The sequence below is a fragment of the Struthio camelus genome, chromosome 8, assembly GCF_040807025.1.
Source record: "Struthio camelus isolate bStrCam1 chromosome 8, bStrCam1.hap1, whole genome shotgun sequence".
Lineage (NCBI taxonomy): Eukaryota > Metazoa > Chordata > Aves > Struthioniformes > Struthionidae > Struthio > Struthio camelus.
Genome location: NC_090949.1, coordinates 8,884,396 through 8,901,670, shown reverse-complemented (window position 1 = coordinate 8,901,670; position 17,275 = coordinate 8,884,396). Strand labels below are relative to the sequence as shown.

The window sequence follows — 17,275 nt, the reverse complement described above, 5'->3', positions numbered from 1 at the left end:
CAGTGGCACATTTGCATGCGTTACCTTCAGGAACACTAGGTCAGGTCCTGTGGCATCAGCCCTAAGTACAAAAAGAACTCATAGCCAGCTGCTCACCTCATCAGTAAAGATCGGTGTTTAAATAAGCTACCACTCACCAGTGTTTTGCACCTCCCCATGGCCTCTGTTCCTGCAGCTGCTGCTGGTGGAGTCATGATGACAGACAGGAGTTTTGAATTAGAATTTGCTAGCTTGGACAAGGCCCACTGACCACACAGATTTATGTGTTTCCAAGATCTGTCCTGGTTGTTTTGGGCTAATAAAAGAGCCGAACCCATCAAAGCGGCCAGCCTGTGTTAACGGCTGTGGAGCACAGGCAAGCAGGGGTGGTGCCTGGTCTGGACTGGCAGACTAGACAGATCCATAGTTGTATTTTGTTCCAGCAAATAATAGCGGATTACTTCCTATTTCCATACACAGTTAGGAACATATTTAAAGGTTGGTGAAAGCTGAGGTACCCCTGAGGTACACCCCCCGGCAGTAGGAGGATGCTAGCCGGGTGGTACTCAGCAAGCTGGGAACACACACCCCAACTCCAGTGTGAAACGTGAGTGGGGCAGCCTGGCATTACAGTGGGTCTCGTCAAGCAGCCAGAAGGACCTCTGGGTCCCTTATCTGGGGGGTGGTGGTGGCTTGTGCTGATGGATGGTGGGGTATATTCCCTGAGCAGAAATATGACTCGGAAGCTAAAAATCTAGTGCAGCCCCAATAAGGCTAGGCTCGCTGTGGGAGGCCTCCTCTATTCCCATTTGCGGGGGGAGGGGTTGCACTGGTGCTTGTCCCCTACTACTGACTCTTGGGAGGCAAAACGAAGGGGCCTAGGCAGAGCAAACCAGCCACCTTGCACACAGCAGGAGTAACTGAACCGACTGCTGTGAGGCTGGGAGTGCTCTTGGAGCTCACGTGTGCTCCACAGGCTGCTTGGCAGGGTGCACAAAGACCCTTAGTCCCCGAGACCTCAACGCAAATGGATGGGAGCCCAGTGCAGGCAGCTCCTGCCCTATAGCACAGGAATGATGACACGCAAGTATTGCATACGTACTGGAAGCTGTCCAACATCTGGAGAAGAATCCAGCTCTCTCGCATCCCACCCTGGCCTTCTTCCTGTCCCCCTCCTGCTGGGTCAGTTTTCACCCTCACCCTCTGCAGGAAGAGGTTATCACAGAGCACAGGAGTGGGGCCAGCGCAGCCAACGGGGCCGAAGGCACTTCCTCGAGAGGGGCCAAGGCTGGCAAGAGCCATGGAGGAGAGAGGGGAGGCTGGGCCAACAGGTTAGGGTTACTGCAGGCAAAGAAGAGGTAGCAGGGCTAAGAGAAGCAAATCACTACAAAGAGGCACGATCCTGTAGGACCCACAAGACTGACCCACAAAGGCACTTGGGGAAGAGGTGGGGATGCAGAATTATGCTCATCTGCACCCTAGCAGGTCATGCCACTGAGAGCAAAAAAGTCTCACGATGCTGCCAAACATCACAGTACCCCAAATCCCTTAGGGGAAGGGTGTATGAGGATTTGAGACACAGTGACGGAGGCCTTCCTCCCCTCCCTAGTTCCATTCCCAGAGGCTATTCTTACCTCACTGTGGGGCAGGGTCCATCCCTGGGGCCTTCATCTCAAGCGATGGACACAGATCCAGAGGCATGGAGCAAGATCCCTCCCTCCTCCCTTCACTTGTAGCAGTGCTACAAGGCCCCAGCTTGGCACAAACCTTTCCCTTTCCCTAGACCTCCCAACCTGTGCACCCACCATCTCGTGGTGGGGGCTGGCCACACTGGGCTGGACTGGGCCGCTTCCCTGCTCTGCCAGGCTGGTGTGTGACATCCTGGCCATGGATGCTGTGATGGTGGAGGGGCTCAGCATGGTCCTGTCTGGCCATCCTGTTCGGCAGCTGTCTGCCTGGCTCCAGCACACACCACAACAGAGGGCGCTGGCGGCAAACAAATCATGCCGCAGGACGGGCCAGGACAAGCTGAGATGTGTGCTGGGAGGACTTGCCCAACTTTTCCGTTCCTTTCATTGCATCTGTGGACCATTCGCCACCACCCCTGCCCTGCTCCACACTGCCTGCCAGGGAGCGAGGGAGTAGAGAGCCTGAGAGAGGCTGATACCACAGCAACTACAAGCGAGAGGGAACCTCTGGATCTGAGGTGCCTGGTGCCACCTCGGGGGCCCTGAGAGCCACCCCCAGGGCTTCGGCGCCCAGCGCCACCTTGGGGGCCCCCAAGAGCCACCCCTGGGGCTTTGGCCTGTGCAACCTCAGCGTTATTCCTAGCCAGCAAGGACAGCTAAGTAGTCTCAGCATCCACCTCCTGGAGTGCGGGCATCCTGGTGGCACAGTGCTGACTGAAGGAAAGTTGGCTGTGCTCCCTCTGCCCAAGGTGAGGGGACGGGATGGAGCCACTGTTGGCACCCTGGACTGCCCCCTCTTTGTCTTGGCCGCTGCTGACCCTTTGGTCTGACCTCCAAGAGCTGCCCAGGGATTTTGCTGACATGCTTTTGGCTGCAGAGGCCTCTTCCCCTCCTCGCCCCATGCATTCATGTTGTTTTCCAGCACAATGTCTAGATGCCAGCCCGCAGTGACTACATGCTCTGAGTGGCATTGGGATGCTGGGAGAAAGGCAGTTCCCAAAGGGACAGCAGTAGCACTGACTCCCCCATCCTCCCCTTGGCTTTAGCCAAAAGCACCAAAGCACCAAAGGCAAACAGCTAAGCAGAGGTTGCACTCAGGAAAAGGAGATGTGCCACAGGCTTCCTGGGCCCACTGGAGGCTTTCCCAGTGCAACACAGAAGGTACTAGAAGAGCACAGGGGACACCCACAGCCCCTCGCACGTGCTTACACACGTGTGTGACCACACTGCCACGTGTGACCACGACAGCCCCAGTGTTATGGACCACATCGCAGGTACAGTCAGGACATGTGACCCATCCGTGTCTTTGTGAATCAAAAGCACCGGTTTGGCAGAGACTGTTGCCCTGGGAGAGAAGAGTCTCTGTGACTACCTGGACCCAGCGTGTGGTGTGGAGAACAGTACTTCAAGGAGAGGGAGAAATCTAACAAGCTCAGACACCGCCAGAAAGTAGTTGAGCTCCAAGTAACACCACTAGCATTCACTTAAGGCTTCCAAGAAGCACATCTGGACTCCACACTACTGGGAGAAACCTTCCCCAGGAAAACTAGCCCTCTGCCCCTGAGTCACACAGAAGATTTAGCAATGTCAGCCCATGTTTTACTAACAAGTGCTCTCCTATTACTCACTACTTGTGCCGTGGTGCAGCCTGGCAGCTCTGTCCCAGAGCTGGACCATGCACGATGCAACAGCCTGCAGAACAGAAAGATGCTCCCTTCCCAAGGAGAGAGATGACAGGTGGAGGCCCACCAGGTCACTGCTGGCAGCAAGACAGCTAGCAGGGCCAACCTAACAGTTAGGAAGGACTTTTTGGCAGTGTCAGGTAAAAAGGGGTTCAAAGAGAACACAGAAGTGCTTCTATACAAACCTTTTTCCTCACCTGAAACATTTCTGTTTTGGAAATGTACTCACCTGCTCTGGAGGAGGACAGTGACTGCTGGAGCCGTTAAGCAGCCTCTGCTGCACTCGCTGCCCTTTCACGCTCTGCTGACAGTGGACATCTCCACGAAGCTCCAAGGTCACGGGGACTGGAGGAACCTTGGGCTGACAGCTCTCATTCCTATGGCATTTCTCCCTAACATTAGGGAAGGAGTAAACATTGCTCCTGTCAATTTAAGGGATAAAGTCAGATCCCTCTTACTCAGGAGGCTATGGAAGGAGATGCTTAAAACATCTGAATACACAAGTAACTAGTTCTCCAGTAAGATGCAGCACCCGCTTTTAGCTCCGGACTGACTGAAGAACTCAATGATCACATCACATATTCCCTGTGAAACATGTCCATATCTGAAGTAGCAGGTAACCTTCACTTGTCTTTTCAGGATGGTTTCAAGATCATGGTAGCACTGATCAGAGAAAATAGCCCATGCAAAGCACTGCAATGTTTTGTGCAAAACAGCTAACTCTGGAATTTCTGGAGAGTGACATGCGGTGCCTAATTGCAGGACCCAAGTGCCTAAGATCAGCCACTGATGAAGGAGGAGCTGACTGCTTTTCCTCCCCATTAGCTTCGCTGCCAGCTTTGCACACGCACTTGGGGATTATGCAGGCTGGCTGGGCTCCTTGCTCATCATCTCCAGCAATAAAACCCTTTGGGCAGGGAGTTCTGGAGCCGGAAGGCAGAGATGGTGTGTGCATAGGGTCTGCCATCGAAGAGGAGGTTATTTGATGCACAACATATTATTTCTCTTAATTTTTCATGGGGCATCTTTTGCTTGTTAAATCTAGCACAGCTATAAAACAAAGCTTCCCTTTCATTCACAGATCAGCTAACCGATAGTACGAGGTAGAAAGGAAGAACTGGGAATCTCCTAGCCGAGGAGACAGAAATAGCTGTGGTTTATGGCCTACTTTTAGCAAACCTGTCAGAACAAACATGTTTTGAAAACTGGTTAGAAAGATGTTAATATAGCACTCTTTGAAAGGCCTTAGTAGAAGATTAGAAGGATGAAAGATTACAAGAGCAAGGAAACCTGACGCTGCAGCAGTGCAAATTTCTGCTTTTTTTAACCCATCAAGTGTGAAGGGGTTTTGCAGGCAAGCAATTCACATTGAGAACTGGCTTCTCATCTCAGCGAGCAGGTGCTTGCAGCACGTTCCTTGGGTTTTCTAGGAAAAGAACAACCCACTTCAGAGTCTCTAACACCTCCAACGCTTTGTGCAGTTTTGTCATTTGCCAAGTTTTAAATGTTGTTGTTGTCACGGTGACAACTACCTCTCATTTTTATTTTAATTAAAGAAAACTTGTAAAATCTTACAGCGCATGCTCCAACCTACCAGGGAGCTGCAAAGTGTAGCCAGATGCTCACAATCAGGACAACATTTTTCAGTTCTCCTGAGAGAAGACTACTTCTTTGCAAGGAAATTTCCAAGAGAGTTGTTCTGCTGCCAAGGACCGGGATGCCCCATCTGTCTTTGGGCTGAGACCATTCTAACTGTGCCATGCAGAGCTGATTCACAAAGTCTATCATCAGTAGGGAAAGGCTTCAGGGGATTTGGTTCAAATTTAACAAAGTAAATAACTCTTTGTTTCTGTCAAAGAAGTAAATCAAATCTTGGCTGCCTGGCTCCCGTAGTCTTAATGTCTACCATGGTTAGAGGCCATGCTAACTGCAGCCAGGTTTACTAGAGGTTCACTGCTACACAAACACACCTCTTCTCCCAGAATTGTTATGAACTGCAGCCTTTTTTGTTAACTTCATAAATTATAAAATAGTTACATTAATTATATAAATATATATTATATATTATAAAATATATATTATAGTTCATAATATAATACATGTAAAATTAAAAAAATAATACAAATAAATTTTTATTAACTACATCTTAGATGTAGCACAGGCCTGACTGCATTTTGAATATGAAACATCCAGGATAATGATGATAAAATGAATAGTTTTGGTTGGTTGGTCGGGTTTTTTTGGGCAACAGTCCTAAACTGCCATCATGCTCAGCTTTGGGGCTTTCAACGGGAGAATGACTAAAGCACCTGAGACAGGGATCATCTGGGAGCACTAGCAGATGAAGGAGTGTGTTAGCTATTACAGCTACTGCGCAAATACTTGGCATTAATAGAATGGCTTAAAACTAAGGGTTGCTACCTTACTCAAAGCAATAGGTCTGCTACATTTACTTATGAGAGGAGCTGACAGGGACAACTCAAACAGCAAAAAGAGCCATGCACTCCTCTTGGAAAGCCTTTGATATTATGAGAGTGCTCCATGTTTTTGGAACAGGGTCAGGGACGGCTCCAACGCCTCATCTTTTCTAGGGAAAAATACGCCGCACCAAACATTGACTGGAAGGCCTCAAAGTTGCCAGGCTGCTACCTGAGCACCGAGCTGTGATGATGAGGAGCACATCACACGGGCAGGCAAGTCAGCTATCCTCTTGCCGGGGGTCCAACGTGGTTGCTGGGCCCGATGTTTCATTTGGCTAATTCAGCTGAGCCAAAGCAGCCTATGATCTTTTGTCTTGAGCACGGAAGGATGGCTACAAGAAAGCATAGCTTCTGCCAGACTCCCTACCCCTTCCCCAGGGAGAAATATTTGCTGAAAAATACTCTTCCCAAATCCAGATTGTCAATGACCACCCTGGGTTAGGAAAAGTGCAAATATTAAATACACAGATATGAACCCAGGTAGAAATGGGCACAAACTAACATGGCTCTGGGAAATAAGGGAGCTATAAATACAGTGACAAGCAGAGAATCAGCGTTTCTGTGTTGCTGCCCCAAGCAATGCTACACCTCAGATCTTGAGGAGGACTCGGGATGATGAACTGGAAGAAGCATCCTTACCTTCACTGGAGACCTCTGCTTGCCTGGAGCTGCTGTCCCAGTGCTGCACAGCTCAGGCCAGCCCAGCCCTGGTTTCAGACATTCAGGTCACCTTCTCTGCTCAGGAACACCTGCTCCTGGGAAGAAGAAGGAGATGCGTTCCCAGTGGGACACCTTGAGTTTGGTGGAGCACCAGCAGGCAGGAGGAGGGCCAGCACGTGGCGTGTGGTAGCTGTGCCATCACCTGCCTCGGCCACAGCTGGAAGCTGAGGACCCAGTGGGTTGTGTATGAAAATGTCCTTGCCTTTCATATGCAAATCCCTGGGCTTTGGTCAGTTCAGCAGACAGGAGCCATGCTCGCCTGTCTGGCACGTGAGTTGCAGGGTTCGTGCCAGCTGGCTCACCACAGGTGGTCTCCTCCCTGCACATTGCCACAGGCCTCCCCACTCTGTTCAGCTCCTTCCCTTCATTGCCTCTTCTTAGCCTCAGTCACTGCCCAGAGATTTCCTGGGAAAAAGCCTTCTCTTTAGCTTGCCTGCTCGGCCACCCTGCTCTGCCTAACCCTGGAGTCTTTAGGAAGATAAAGCCCAGTCAATGGTGTGGGAGCAGGAGAGGACTTTCAAGGAGGGAAGAAAGGGAGAGCGAGCCAGGTGAAGGCGAGCAGGAGAAGCAAAGGCCTGGCAGAATTTCCCTGGGACCTCTCTGACCTTCTGCCAAGGAAACGCACTCTGCAGCACTGTTGCAGTTATTTAAGGAGCTGAATGAACCGCCATAAAGAATATGTTGTCTTTACAACTGAGGTCAAAATGTACTCTATATAAGAAAACTTTGTCATAACTCTGCGTTCAATTCAGTGACCCCTGCGTAAGGGTTTCTGCAGAGGGGGAAGTGGCCTGTCTCAGCAGTGAAACTGGATGCGCTTTAAGCATTCACTATCCGAGTATACTATTCTGGGGCTTGTCCGATGCACATGATAGAACCAAACAAAAATATTAGTCCTTCTTGGTTTATATGTAACTGAATTGTTATCAACCAACTGGAAAGCATTAAATGCTACTCTGCAATTACAAAGCAGGTGCAGTTTCTTTCTCTTAAGTTGTGGTTTCCAAATCCACTAAGATACAGTACTTCAATTGGGACATTTTCTTTCAACTTGAGTCTAGCCCAAATTTAAGTAATTCTAAACTGGCCAGGGATAAAACTTGCTCCTCAGGGGAATCACTGACACGTGCCGTCTGGAATATCCATCTACAGAGCCTGTGGCAGGGAAAAGCAAGCGTCAGCCACCACCACCACAACAACAACAGGCTGTCAGGGGCCCACATCTCTCACCCGTGCAGGAGACTGGGATCTGGGAAGCAGACAACAATGAAACTTCAGTTGTTGAAGGCAGAATCTTTTTCTCTCTCCAGCTCACACCGCAATCACTAACCTTTTCTTTGTGCATTAGATAGCTTTGTGACATGAGAAGCTACAGCAACAATTTGAATGGTCAGGAAACCAAGATTAGAGTTTTGGTCCTAACACATCCATTGAAAAGCAGCCTAGGATGCATAACGGCCCCAGCTGGTGTGCTGCACTGTTAGCCTTCTCCACCTCTCCACCGAACGTGCCACATTTGCAGGACAGAAATAGCACAGACAAGGTCAAAAAGCTTCTTCAAAGTCATAACATGCATTGATGCCAAAGAGCCCCCCTCCCCCCCCCAGGTTTCCAGGTTTGAAGTCCCTTACACTAACAACCAATACCTTTTTCTTTCTTTTTAGGAGATTTTAGGAATGACTACCAGAAATCCATGAAGTTCAGGGTCTTACCTCCAATAGCAGCTTTTATTAAGTACTTCAGAAGAAGGTGGATTTCTCTGAAAGATTTAACACCACAGAGTGTCCGAGAAAGAAGCTGGTGTGCCGTTAGGCACCAGCCTAATGCCTGGGTGTTGGCGGTCAGATGAAAGGACCAGCAGCAGCTCCTGGTTGGGGTGCAGAACATAAGGCCATAGAACTAAAATATCAGGCATTTTTTATTCACTGTTGCTTCCTTTCTTGGTACCATGCCATATCCCAGAAGGGATGCAGCGGAAGCTCTCCCCAACGCAGAACAGACTTTTGAGCAACCTGGGGAAAAGCACCTTGCGAAATTCAGCCTGCTCACGTTCACTCTTACCTGAGAGGTGAAACATAGCCAGAACCACCTGCCTCTTGAAGAGCGCCCTGCATGCAAACTCCATCGCTTGTCTGAAACAGTCCTGAAAATAAGCAATTTCTGAACTCTGCTGAGCTCTTTTGCCTCAGTATTGAGATATTATGAGCAGCCGTGTGCTCCACGGATGAACAACGTGGCAAAGTTAAGACAGTTTGAGCTCTCCTTCTCATTCCCTACTCTGGAGGCAATAATGTTCACAAATGTGCTGTTAGGATCCTCTGTTCTTCCCTTTTCCCAGGGTGCTGGGAAGCACACTGCCTGTCACCATTTTCTCCTTAGCACAGGGATTCCTGGTTTAGCACATGCAGTTCAGAGGGTCTAGTAAGAATGAACATTTGTTTATCTCCCTCTCCTAAGCATTGCTGTACTTGGTTTTTTTTCTTTTCTTCTTCTTCTTTCTGCTAATCCCTTTGATGTTTTTCCTGTTGTGCTCTATCAAACGACAAAGTCTGAATGAGAAGAAGCAAAAATTTGCATAAGTTTATAGCTCTCTGGGCTTGCACCCCCTTACTATTTGAGTAAACGCAGAATCTGGCATTTACCGGCACATCCAGGTGAGTCAGCAGCTCCCTAGATATATGAAGTCTCAGCAGGGACCTAAATCAGCTAGAACTGGAGGAAGTGCCCAAACTCAGCAGAGGTGTGTCAGATCTGGCTTGAAACTTAGCACAGCCTGTGCATTGTCTGGTCCCTCTACACACTATACTGATCTCATCTACTCTCCTGCCCCCATCCCCAGAGCAGCACTGCTGCAGGTCCCTCTCCCCGTAAACTTCCTCCTACAAAGAAATATCTAGTTCCTGCCTCTCAACAGCAGGCTGGGATCCTGACATTACGTTGTGCCTCCAGTTCATGCCTCTGCAAATTCCCCCCCAATTTATCTGCATGGTTTGTGAGATCCCCCTTCATTGTTTTAATACAAGAAAAAAGACAATGAAAACATTGATTAGATTAGATTGATTAACTCCTTTAGACTTACTCCTTTATATACTTCTCCGGCACCCAAAACAAACATATCTTCTGATCGTTAAATACCAGAATTTCTCTTTCACTTTAATGCTACAGGGACAGACATATTTGGAATCCCAGAGGTAGCTACTCACAGTTACTTGAACTCACATGCTCCAACAAGGTCAGCTTGCAGAGAATTCAGCGGTTCAGCTAGAGAAATGGTCACAGCAGCTGTGATTTCTTTATAACCGTGCAGACTCATCAATGGAGAGACTGCTACAATCTTCTCCTTGGGCCTTCCATGCAGCGTACAGTCAGGTGTCCTCACCGGTTTGTTAGACATCTCTTCGGAGACTCTCTTTCAGTCTCTGTTGTTAAAGACATTGGCTATTCTTCCTCCTGCTACCGCTAAGCCAAAGCCCCTTCTCCTGAGCAATCCCAGTGGTTAATGAATTCAAGAAGCTGTGGTAGAATCCCAGCAGCACATCCCTCCCTCCCCATGTCAGATGGCCAGAGTCTCAACAGGACCCAGGCAATTGTTTTCATGGGGTAGTAATGGCCCCATTTAAGAAAGCGTGGGTAGAGCCTTTAATGGAAAAGCAGCACACACATTCATTTTATACCTAGAATTTTATTTTATCACCAGGCTTATCACTGACATCTAAAAATAAAATCTGCATTTACAAATAGTCTAGTGCAAATTAAAGATAGATTTGGCCAAAAAGACAACAGATTGTGTATAACACAAAAGAAATGAAATGTGTGTATTAGGACGATCTTCCTGGAACAGCTGGAGGAGGTCGCCTAGGAAAAAAACAAAAAGTAACCCAAAATTCATGGGGAGGGAGGGAGAAGAGAATTAAAACAAAAGGTTAAGATACAACAAAATGGCTCATATACAAAATTATCCAAATAAAATGGGTTAAGAGAAAAAGGCACAGAACATGCATAGTAAGGAAAAGAGCAAGAACCAGATTAGAATCAGCTGGCTATCAGCGCAGCATCTGCTTTCATCCTCACCGCTTCCCATCTGACAAGCTGGCGCCAGAGAGCTAGGACAATCACATCACGAGCGCAGGGGTCGTTGGTCAGAAGCTTTCTAATTTTCTTGCAGCAAATAATATCCTCCAGAAGAGCTTTTCCCCAGCCAGCCTTAAAATCTGGATCACAGTTTTGTTTCAAACACTGTTCTTGGAGTAGACCTTTTAAAGTGAGATTCTGATGGATTTGAGGCACGATCAAGCAAGATGATCTATGTGTTGGATTGCGATATTTGGAGGGGACATTGCTGAGGAAGGCTAAAAGCTTGGGTGATGGCAGTGCAATGAATCTACTGCCAAAACTAGCAGGAAAGACCCTTGGCAGTCAATGGCTTACTGCAGCGGTTAGAGAAGAGCGGCTGCTCATCCTAGTATCCAGCAGACAGCACTGACATATTAGCTGGCCAACACGCAGGGAAACAACTCACACAGGGATATTTAATATACTCCAGCCAGACAGGACACGTGTGTGACACTCCTGTCTACTGAGAGTGAGTGCAGAGACTGCTTCAGGCATATCCATTAAAAGCTATTCAAAAAAAAACGCTCCCAAGTGTTACAGTAAACTCACTGTGAATACTACGGGATATTGTTGCTTTTCTCATCCCACGTTTTGCTCCCCTCAACTTTCCCAATACCTAAGGATCAGCACAGTGACTGTTGCGCTCAGTGAGGAAATGCCCCCTTGGGTAGGAAGCTATTGTGCTCTTGCTACTTGCTGTGCCATAACAGACCACTCCTGCTCTTCCAAGCACTGACTCCAGTTACTTGGCTCTTACTAATCTGAAGGAGGAACTGAGTAATAGAGACATGCTGAGGCATCTGCATGCTCATACGCAACCACTTTAGGGAGAAATCCCTTCCAGACGGAATGTACACACATGCACAATTTCACTCCAACTTCTGCTCTTGAGGACTCAGTCTGGCCCTCTGCTCAGCCCTGAATCGCCCGCAAAACATGTTTTCCCCAGTAATGAAACAAATATCAGATATTGCCTGAAAAACACTTATCCATTTCCCAGTAAAACATCTCTGCAGCACTTCAAGCCCCTAACAAGATAGCAAGACTTTCCACGGGTCGCTTCCCTCCCATCTCCCCCTATATTTAAGCGACATCTCTAGTGATCTGAACTGCAACAGGTGTCCCTCTGATGAATCTTTGCTGCAGTCCAAACAGAGAAGTGGAGCGAACCATGCTGAGATTATGGTGAGGACCACTCACGCGCATCCATAAAGTAATAATAAAAGCCCATCAAGAGTTACAGTTTATTTCAGGTTCAGAAATGCAACATAACATTTTTACAGCGGGTGTATGCAATGCTCAGTAATGACCATGGTTTCAGGAATCGACTTGCTGTGCTCAGATGCCAAAAGCAGGAACCATTTACAGACTATGAAGCCAATGGCAGATGTTTTGGCTCATATGAAGTACAGCATTAACATACAGAGCAAAATTCAGAAAGAAATTAAGCATTAGCTTCTTACAAAAAGAAGACATTGTTTACACCATTCTGGAAAAGTAAAGAAACAGGAAGTGAAACAAACAGCTGGCAAGACGGAACAAATCATATATCAAGCAAGAGTGGAGGACTGTCTGGACGGGAGGAGCCATCGGTATCAGCTCGCCTGCAGACAAAGCAAGAGGAAAGACAGGCAGAGTAACATTCATTTACACAAGGGAGCTGTTCTGCTAGAGTCCAGGGGAGGAGGTTCAATGCCAAAAGCAGGAGGCAGTGTGCTTTAAGCACACCAAGACATGAGGTGCCTCCCCAGTATCACATGTGCAAAACAGGTTTGCTTTGAATTCAGGAGGTTGGGACTACTTTAAGACAGAAAGACAGAGCTAGCCAGTAATCTCAATACGCTGTATACATATTGTCTAGTGTAGCTGTCTGCAATATTGAGTATAATATTTCCTATGTTATACTTTAACATGAAATGCCATAACCTATAATGTATCTCTTGAAATATAATAAATATCTCCTTTTATGAGGCTTACTCAGAAAGTGCAAAAAGATCAGCAACAAAATAAACACACGTTAACTATTTACATAAATCTTTTCATTTAACATACAATCTTTTTAATCCTAACACAAGATCCCTTGAGATTAAAGACTGAGAGCTATTTATGGCACAAGCAAGCTCTTCAGCTGTTGGTCAGCCATGATGGGATGAGGTGGAACATGTTCTTTACACAGAGATCTAGGCTTAGCCTAAACGCAGTAACAGATGAGCACCCTCCTGAAACTTAGCTACATGTATCACTCAGCTAATTACCAGGCTCATGTAAGCTTAAAAACTCTTCTGCTACTTAGCAGGAGTCTCCACTACTCCCTGTCAATCTTCTGAGCTTCCCCAGAGGGAATCAGACAACAAGAGAGGAACCCACGCTCCTCAGATACGGGAGCTCAAGCTTAGCTCACCCTGTGTATGGGTGTCCACCGAGGGGGAAGTGGCCTTTCTCAGCCAGCCAATCCCTCTAGCAGGTCCACGGGGATGTACTAGTGAGCTTTTCCTGCTGTCTTTCAGGCCTGGAGTGAGCTGCTGCCAGGGCTGCTCCTCCGAGAAGAAGGAATGGGGAGAGACAAAACTCGCCAGATGCCGGAGCGAGCAGGACAGACAAACTCGTTCCAGGCACTGAACAGCACGAGGAAATGGACCGTGGTTAGAAGGTGAGAATTTAGTCACCTGGAAGTAGCAATTTCTTGGGGAAGAACTTAGAATTGTTGTTTTCTGGATAAATGCTATGCAATTGATTTATTCAGGAAAGTGTATATGCAAGAAGTTAGATATAAAATCATCAAACTCTGAATCTGGGCTCAAGGTTAATTAACCTACACACCTAAAAGCGTTGCATTTCAGGAGCAGGGCCAGATTTAGGTGTGATCTGAATGGGGATGCAGAAGAAGGGAGGGCTGTGCAGCTGCACACTGTGTCCCACGACCTCAAAAATGAGTGCAGAACCAGACGGTGTTAACCGTGGGACTACAAGCCCCTCACTCCCTCCTCTTCTTTCTGGTAAATCTACCCTGCAGAGTTTCATTTATAAACCAAGATTACCATTACAATTTCTTGTGGGGCAGAGTTAAGAGCAGCACTGAGTTGTGATAACTATCTATTTCCTTAGGCCTGACAGAAACCGTGAGTAAGGTAAATTAACGAGTCTCAAGTATGGAAGAGCTAATTAAACATTTTCAGACCAAGAATTATGCCATCTAATTGAGGCTCCTAACTTAACAGCATTACTACCCTGGTGTCTTACGCAGTCACACCAGCCTGAATCACCTTCTGGAGGCACTGTCTCCTCCCACTGAGCAAAGGAGACCTTGGAAAACTAAGGCTGTACTGAAGCGCTTAGATTGGGTGTGATGAAGCCAGGCTTTGGCCTTACAGCATCACTGAATTTTAAGATTTTGGGTTAAAATGATAACTTTCTGTGGCTGAGGTGGAAGAGGCGCTAAGCATGGCTTCCTGACAAAAGACAGCTGTCAGTCCAGTAACAGAGAGCTTTGATAACCTATATACAGGTTTACTGGCTAGGCAACAATATGGACTACTTTGGCTGCTTACAAAAACACATCTGATAGATGCATTGTGTGTTACAGAAGAGAGTGCTACACAGCGGAAAACAGAAGAAAAAATCATCAAAAAATATTTTCACTTTTCTGTAGTAAAAACCAATGTAAGTGCTGTTGGGTTTACATCCTTTTTTCCCTTGTAAGCAATTCTGCGTGCTTGGTGTTGAAGATTTGGTCCTGTTCTCTAGACAAACATTGGCCTTTTCAGCCATTCACTGAGATCACCAAAATGCCGTTGTACTGACAAATTCCATCTTCACTGCGCTTCAAATGCTGACCTCCAGGCTCCCCAGGTGTGTGCCATAAGGATGAGGTTGACAGGAAATTAAAGTTAAGCTAACATACAAATCATGGTGCTTTCCTAAGCTCATCTCTCTCATGCAAGCAGAAACATCATTTGCTTCAGTGGTGAACAGACATAACTGTTATTTAATCAGCAGCCTGAGACTATTTAACAGGGAAAAATCTCCGCTAGTTGTGGCTCTTTGACTGGATTCTTCCTAACCACAGAGATGCAACATACTGTAGCCCTACATGCAGTCTCCCAGAATAAATTTATTAGATTGGTTATACTGGTGGCCTTTGAAACCGCCAACTGCTTTGCCTAGGGATCTGAAACTGTAATTGTAATAACAACAATTAATATTTTCTGAAGACACAAGGCCAAATTAATCTCTAGTATAATTCTATTGACTTAAATTTTAAGCCATAAGGATGACATCAACCCTAAGTGTTTAAAATTAAGTGATACAGTTAAGATTTAAGTTAAGAATTTTTTTTACGATGCACTAATATACAGTTTGTAAAACAACAGGCAGAGAGGACCTCGGAAAGTGAACATCTGCTAAAACAATACATTGCCAGCATGCACAGCTGAGTGCTTCTCAGTACCTATTTGGATAAAGGGACTGCCAATCTGAGGCGTGCGGGACTTTGAGAGATGCAAATAGAAAATCTTTATAAAGTGGAACTTCATTGACGGGCTTGAGCCAATACCTTAAATCCAAACTGGATCCTTGGAATGCTCAAATGCCATAGCTAGGCCATAGCTCTGTCAACTGGCTCACACAGTGGCCAGAGGAGTAGTAGCCTATTACAGCTGTGCATACACGTTATGTACTCTTGTGTTTCACAAAATGACCAAACGCAGTCCTCAGCTCTCTGGATCCTGCCAGGCGGTATCTTCATACGTATTACCCACCCACCCACACACATAGTGCTTCCAATGAGTTCAGTGGGGGTACTAATGTGAGTGAGTGCTATCAGAGGACAAAGCAAGCTGGCACATGCTGGCCTGTCATGTACCAGCCCTTCAAACTGCCTTTCTCACGTCCTTGTCGCAGGGTGCAGCAGCTCCACGCTGAGACTTCCAAGTTATCTGCTGGGACTTCTGAACTTCTATTTCTACAGAGCACTACCCAGTCCAAGCCGCAGCCTGCTCCTTGCTGATCACCAAATCAACTTCGGATGTCAGTCACCCATGTGGAAAGAAGGATGTTGTAAAACGCTCATTGTACCATACGCACCCTTCTTGTTTAACAATATTCTTTATAAACTAGGCTTCTGATGAGGAGAAACTGTAGGAAAAGCAGCCATCCAGCAGGCTTGCAAGAGACATGGAAGTGTTGGGCCCACAAAGAGCTTGCATAAGAAACAACATTGCTTTTCTCAGCCCAGTTTAGCCATGAAAGAAGAAAACGGGCATAACCCTCTAATTCCAAATGACAGAAAACTTTCCTTTAAACGAAATGCCTTACAAACCTGAAAGCTACATATAAAAGCAAGATGCTATTCAGATAAAAGAAAAAAAACAGCAGACTCGGTCAAAACGTGCACACACACACAAAGTCAAGCCCTCATGTAACTGTATAGGATTGTGAGCACAGCTGTCTGGGTGAATACGTATGTCAGTAAGTTAGCTAACATCAGCTACGGCACAAGGAAAAGTCAAGGTAGCACAGACCTTCCCAAAACATTTAAGACCTCATAAGCAATGCAGAATGGACAGAGAGCATATCAGTAAAATTGGTTACTTGCCTATAGATGTCCATACATGCGACTATACATTGGTTATTGCGACAGTTATCAAGCAATTTGCTTCCACATATTTGGTTAACAATGAATGGCATGCCAGAAACTTCGTTTAGTCTAACAGGGACGAATCTAACGGACGAATTACAGTGGGCCGAGTAGGTGAAGGGGGTGGTCTTCGACTGGAGAGAGAGAAAGAAGAAACATTAAGCAGAAACACTGAGAACGGACCTTTTGCTCTAACTATGTGAACATGCACATGCACTTAAAACGTTATAGTCTTATGCCCATTTACACTGAAGTACGCCAGTCCTAAACATCCGCAATAAGGAAGAAAGCAAAGGCTTTCTGTAAGCTAAGCCTTATTCTCACACATGGGACAGCTTTTCTCTCTGGACAAGTCTATTTATTCTTTGAACATAATTACCTTCTGTGCCATGTAAACGATTAGTGGATGAGCATTATTCCTGTTTTCTCAGGGGTCACTCCCAGCCTGGACAGCCACAGAGTGGACTTACAGGCACTTTACAGGCACAGAGCCCGCGGGGGGGGGGGGGGGGGGGAATGTACTCGTCCTGCCCTCAGTGCCCCCGCTAGCTCAGCCAGTTCTGCCTGGCACCACTTTGTACTCTTTAAATATATACCTAAGTGACTGCTCTTCACAGCTCGTCTGCTCCCTCAGCTAGCTATTTAGCACTCTGCACAGGGTTTTGTTGCTGCAATTTACTCCAACCCATCTCTTAGGCAATGTTTTTGCGCCTCGTTTTCTTTAACAAGAAGTATCCATGCTTTCTTCAGCAGTCCAGACCACCACAATGGTATGCAGCGGTTCTACAACGGCATAAACCCATGGTCTGAACTCAAAGTGGGGAGCCAAGAACTCTTCAATTTTAATCCAGCTGTTACAGACCTCATTAATGACCGAGACAAATCATACTCTGTCCTCCACCTATGACAGTAGGGACAGTCCCTATCTCAGAAGATGACAAAGAAAACGTGTTTCATTCTGTCAAAACTATATGGAAG

General features: G+C 46.8%; 1 protein-coding gene across 8 annotated transcripts in view; it reads right to left on the bottom strand.

Moving 5' to 3' along the window:
• Positions 1-10,219: 10,219 nt before the first annotated feature.
• Positions 10,220-17,275, bottom strand: part of DNM3 (dynamin 3) — a 189,522-nt gene continuing 182,466 nt past the window's right edge. For 6 of the 8 annotated variants that reach the window (XM_068952048.1, XM_068952049.1, XM_068952050.1 and 3 more), the window contains one exon: positions 11,893-16,431. In XM_068952048.1, coding sequence (XP_068808149.1) covers positions 16,362-16,431 — 70 coding nt within the window. In that variant the 3' untranslated portion in view covers positions 11,893-16,361. Of the gene's footprint in view, positions 10,405-11,892; positions 16,432-17,275 lie in introns of those variants that run through there. The other 2 variants (XM_068952054.1, XM_068952052.1) reach the window with 2 other exon arrangements.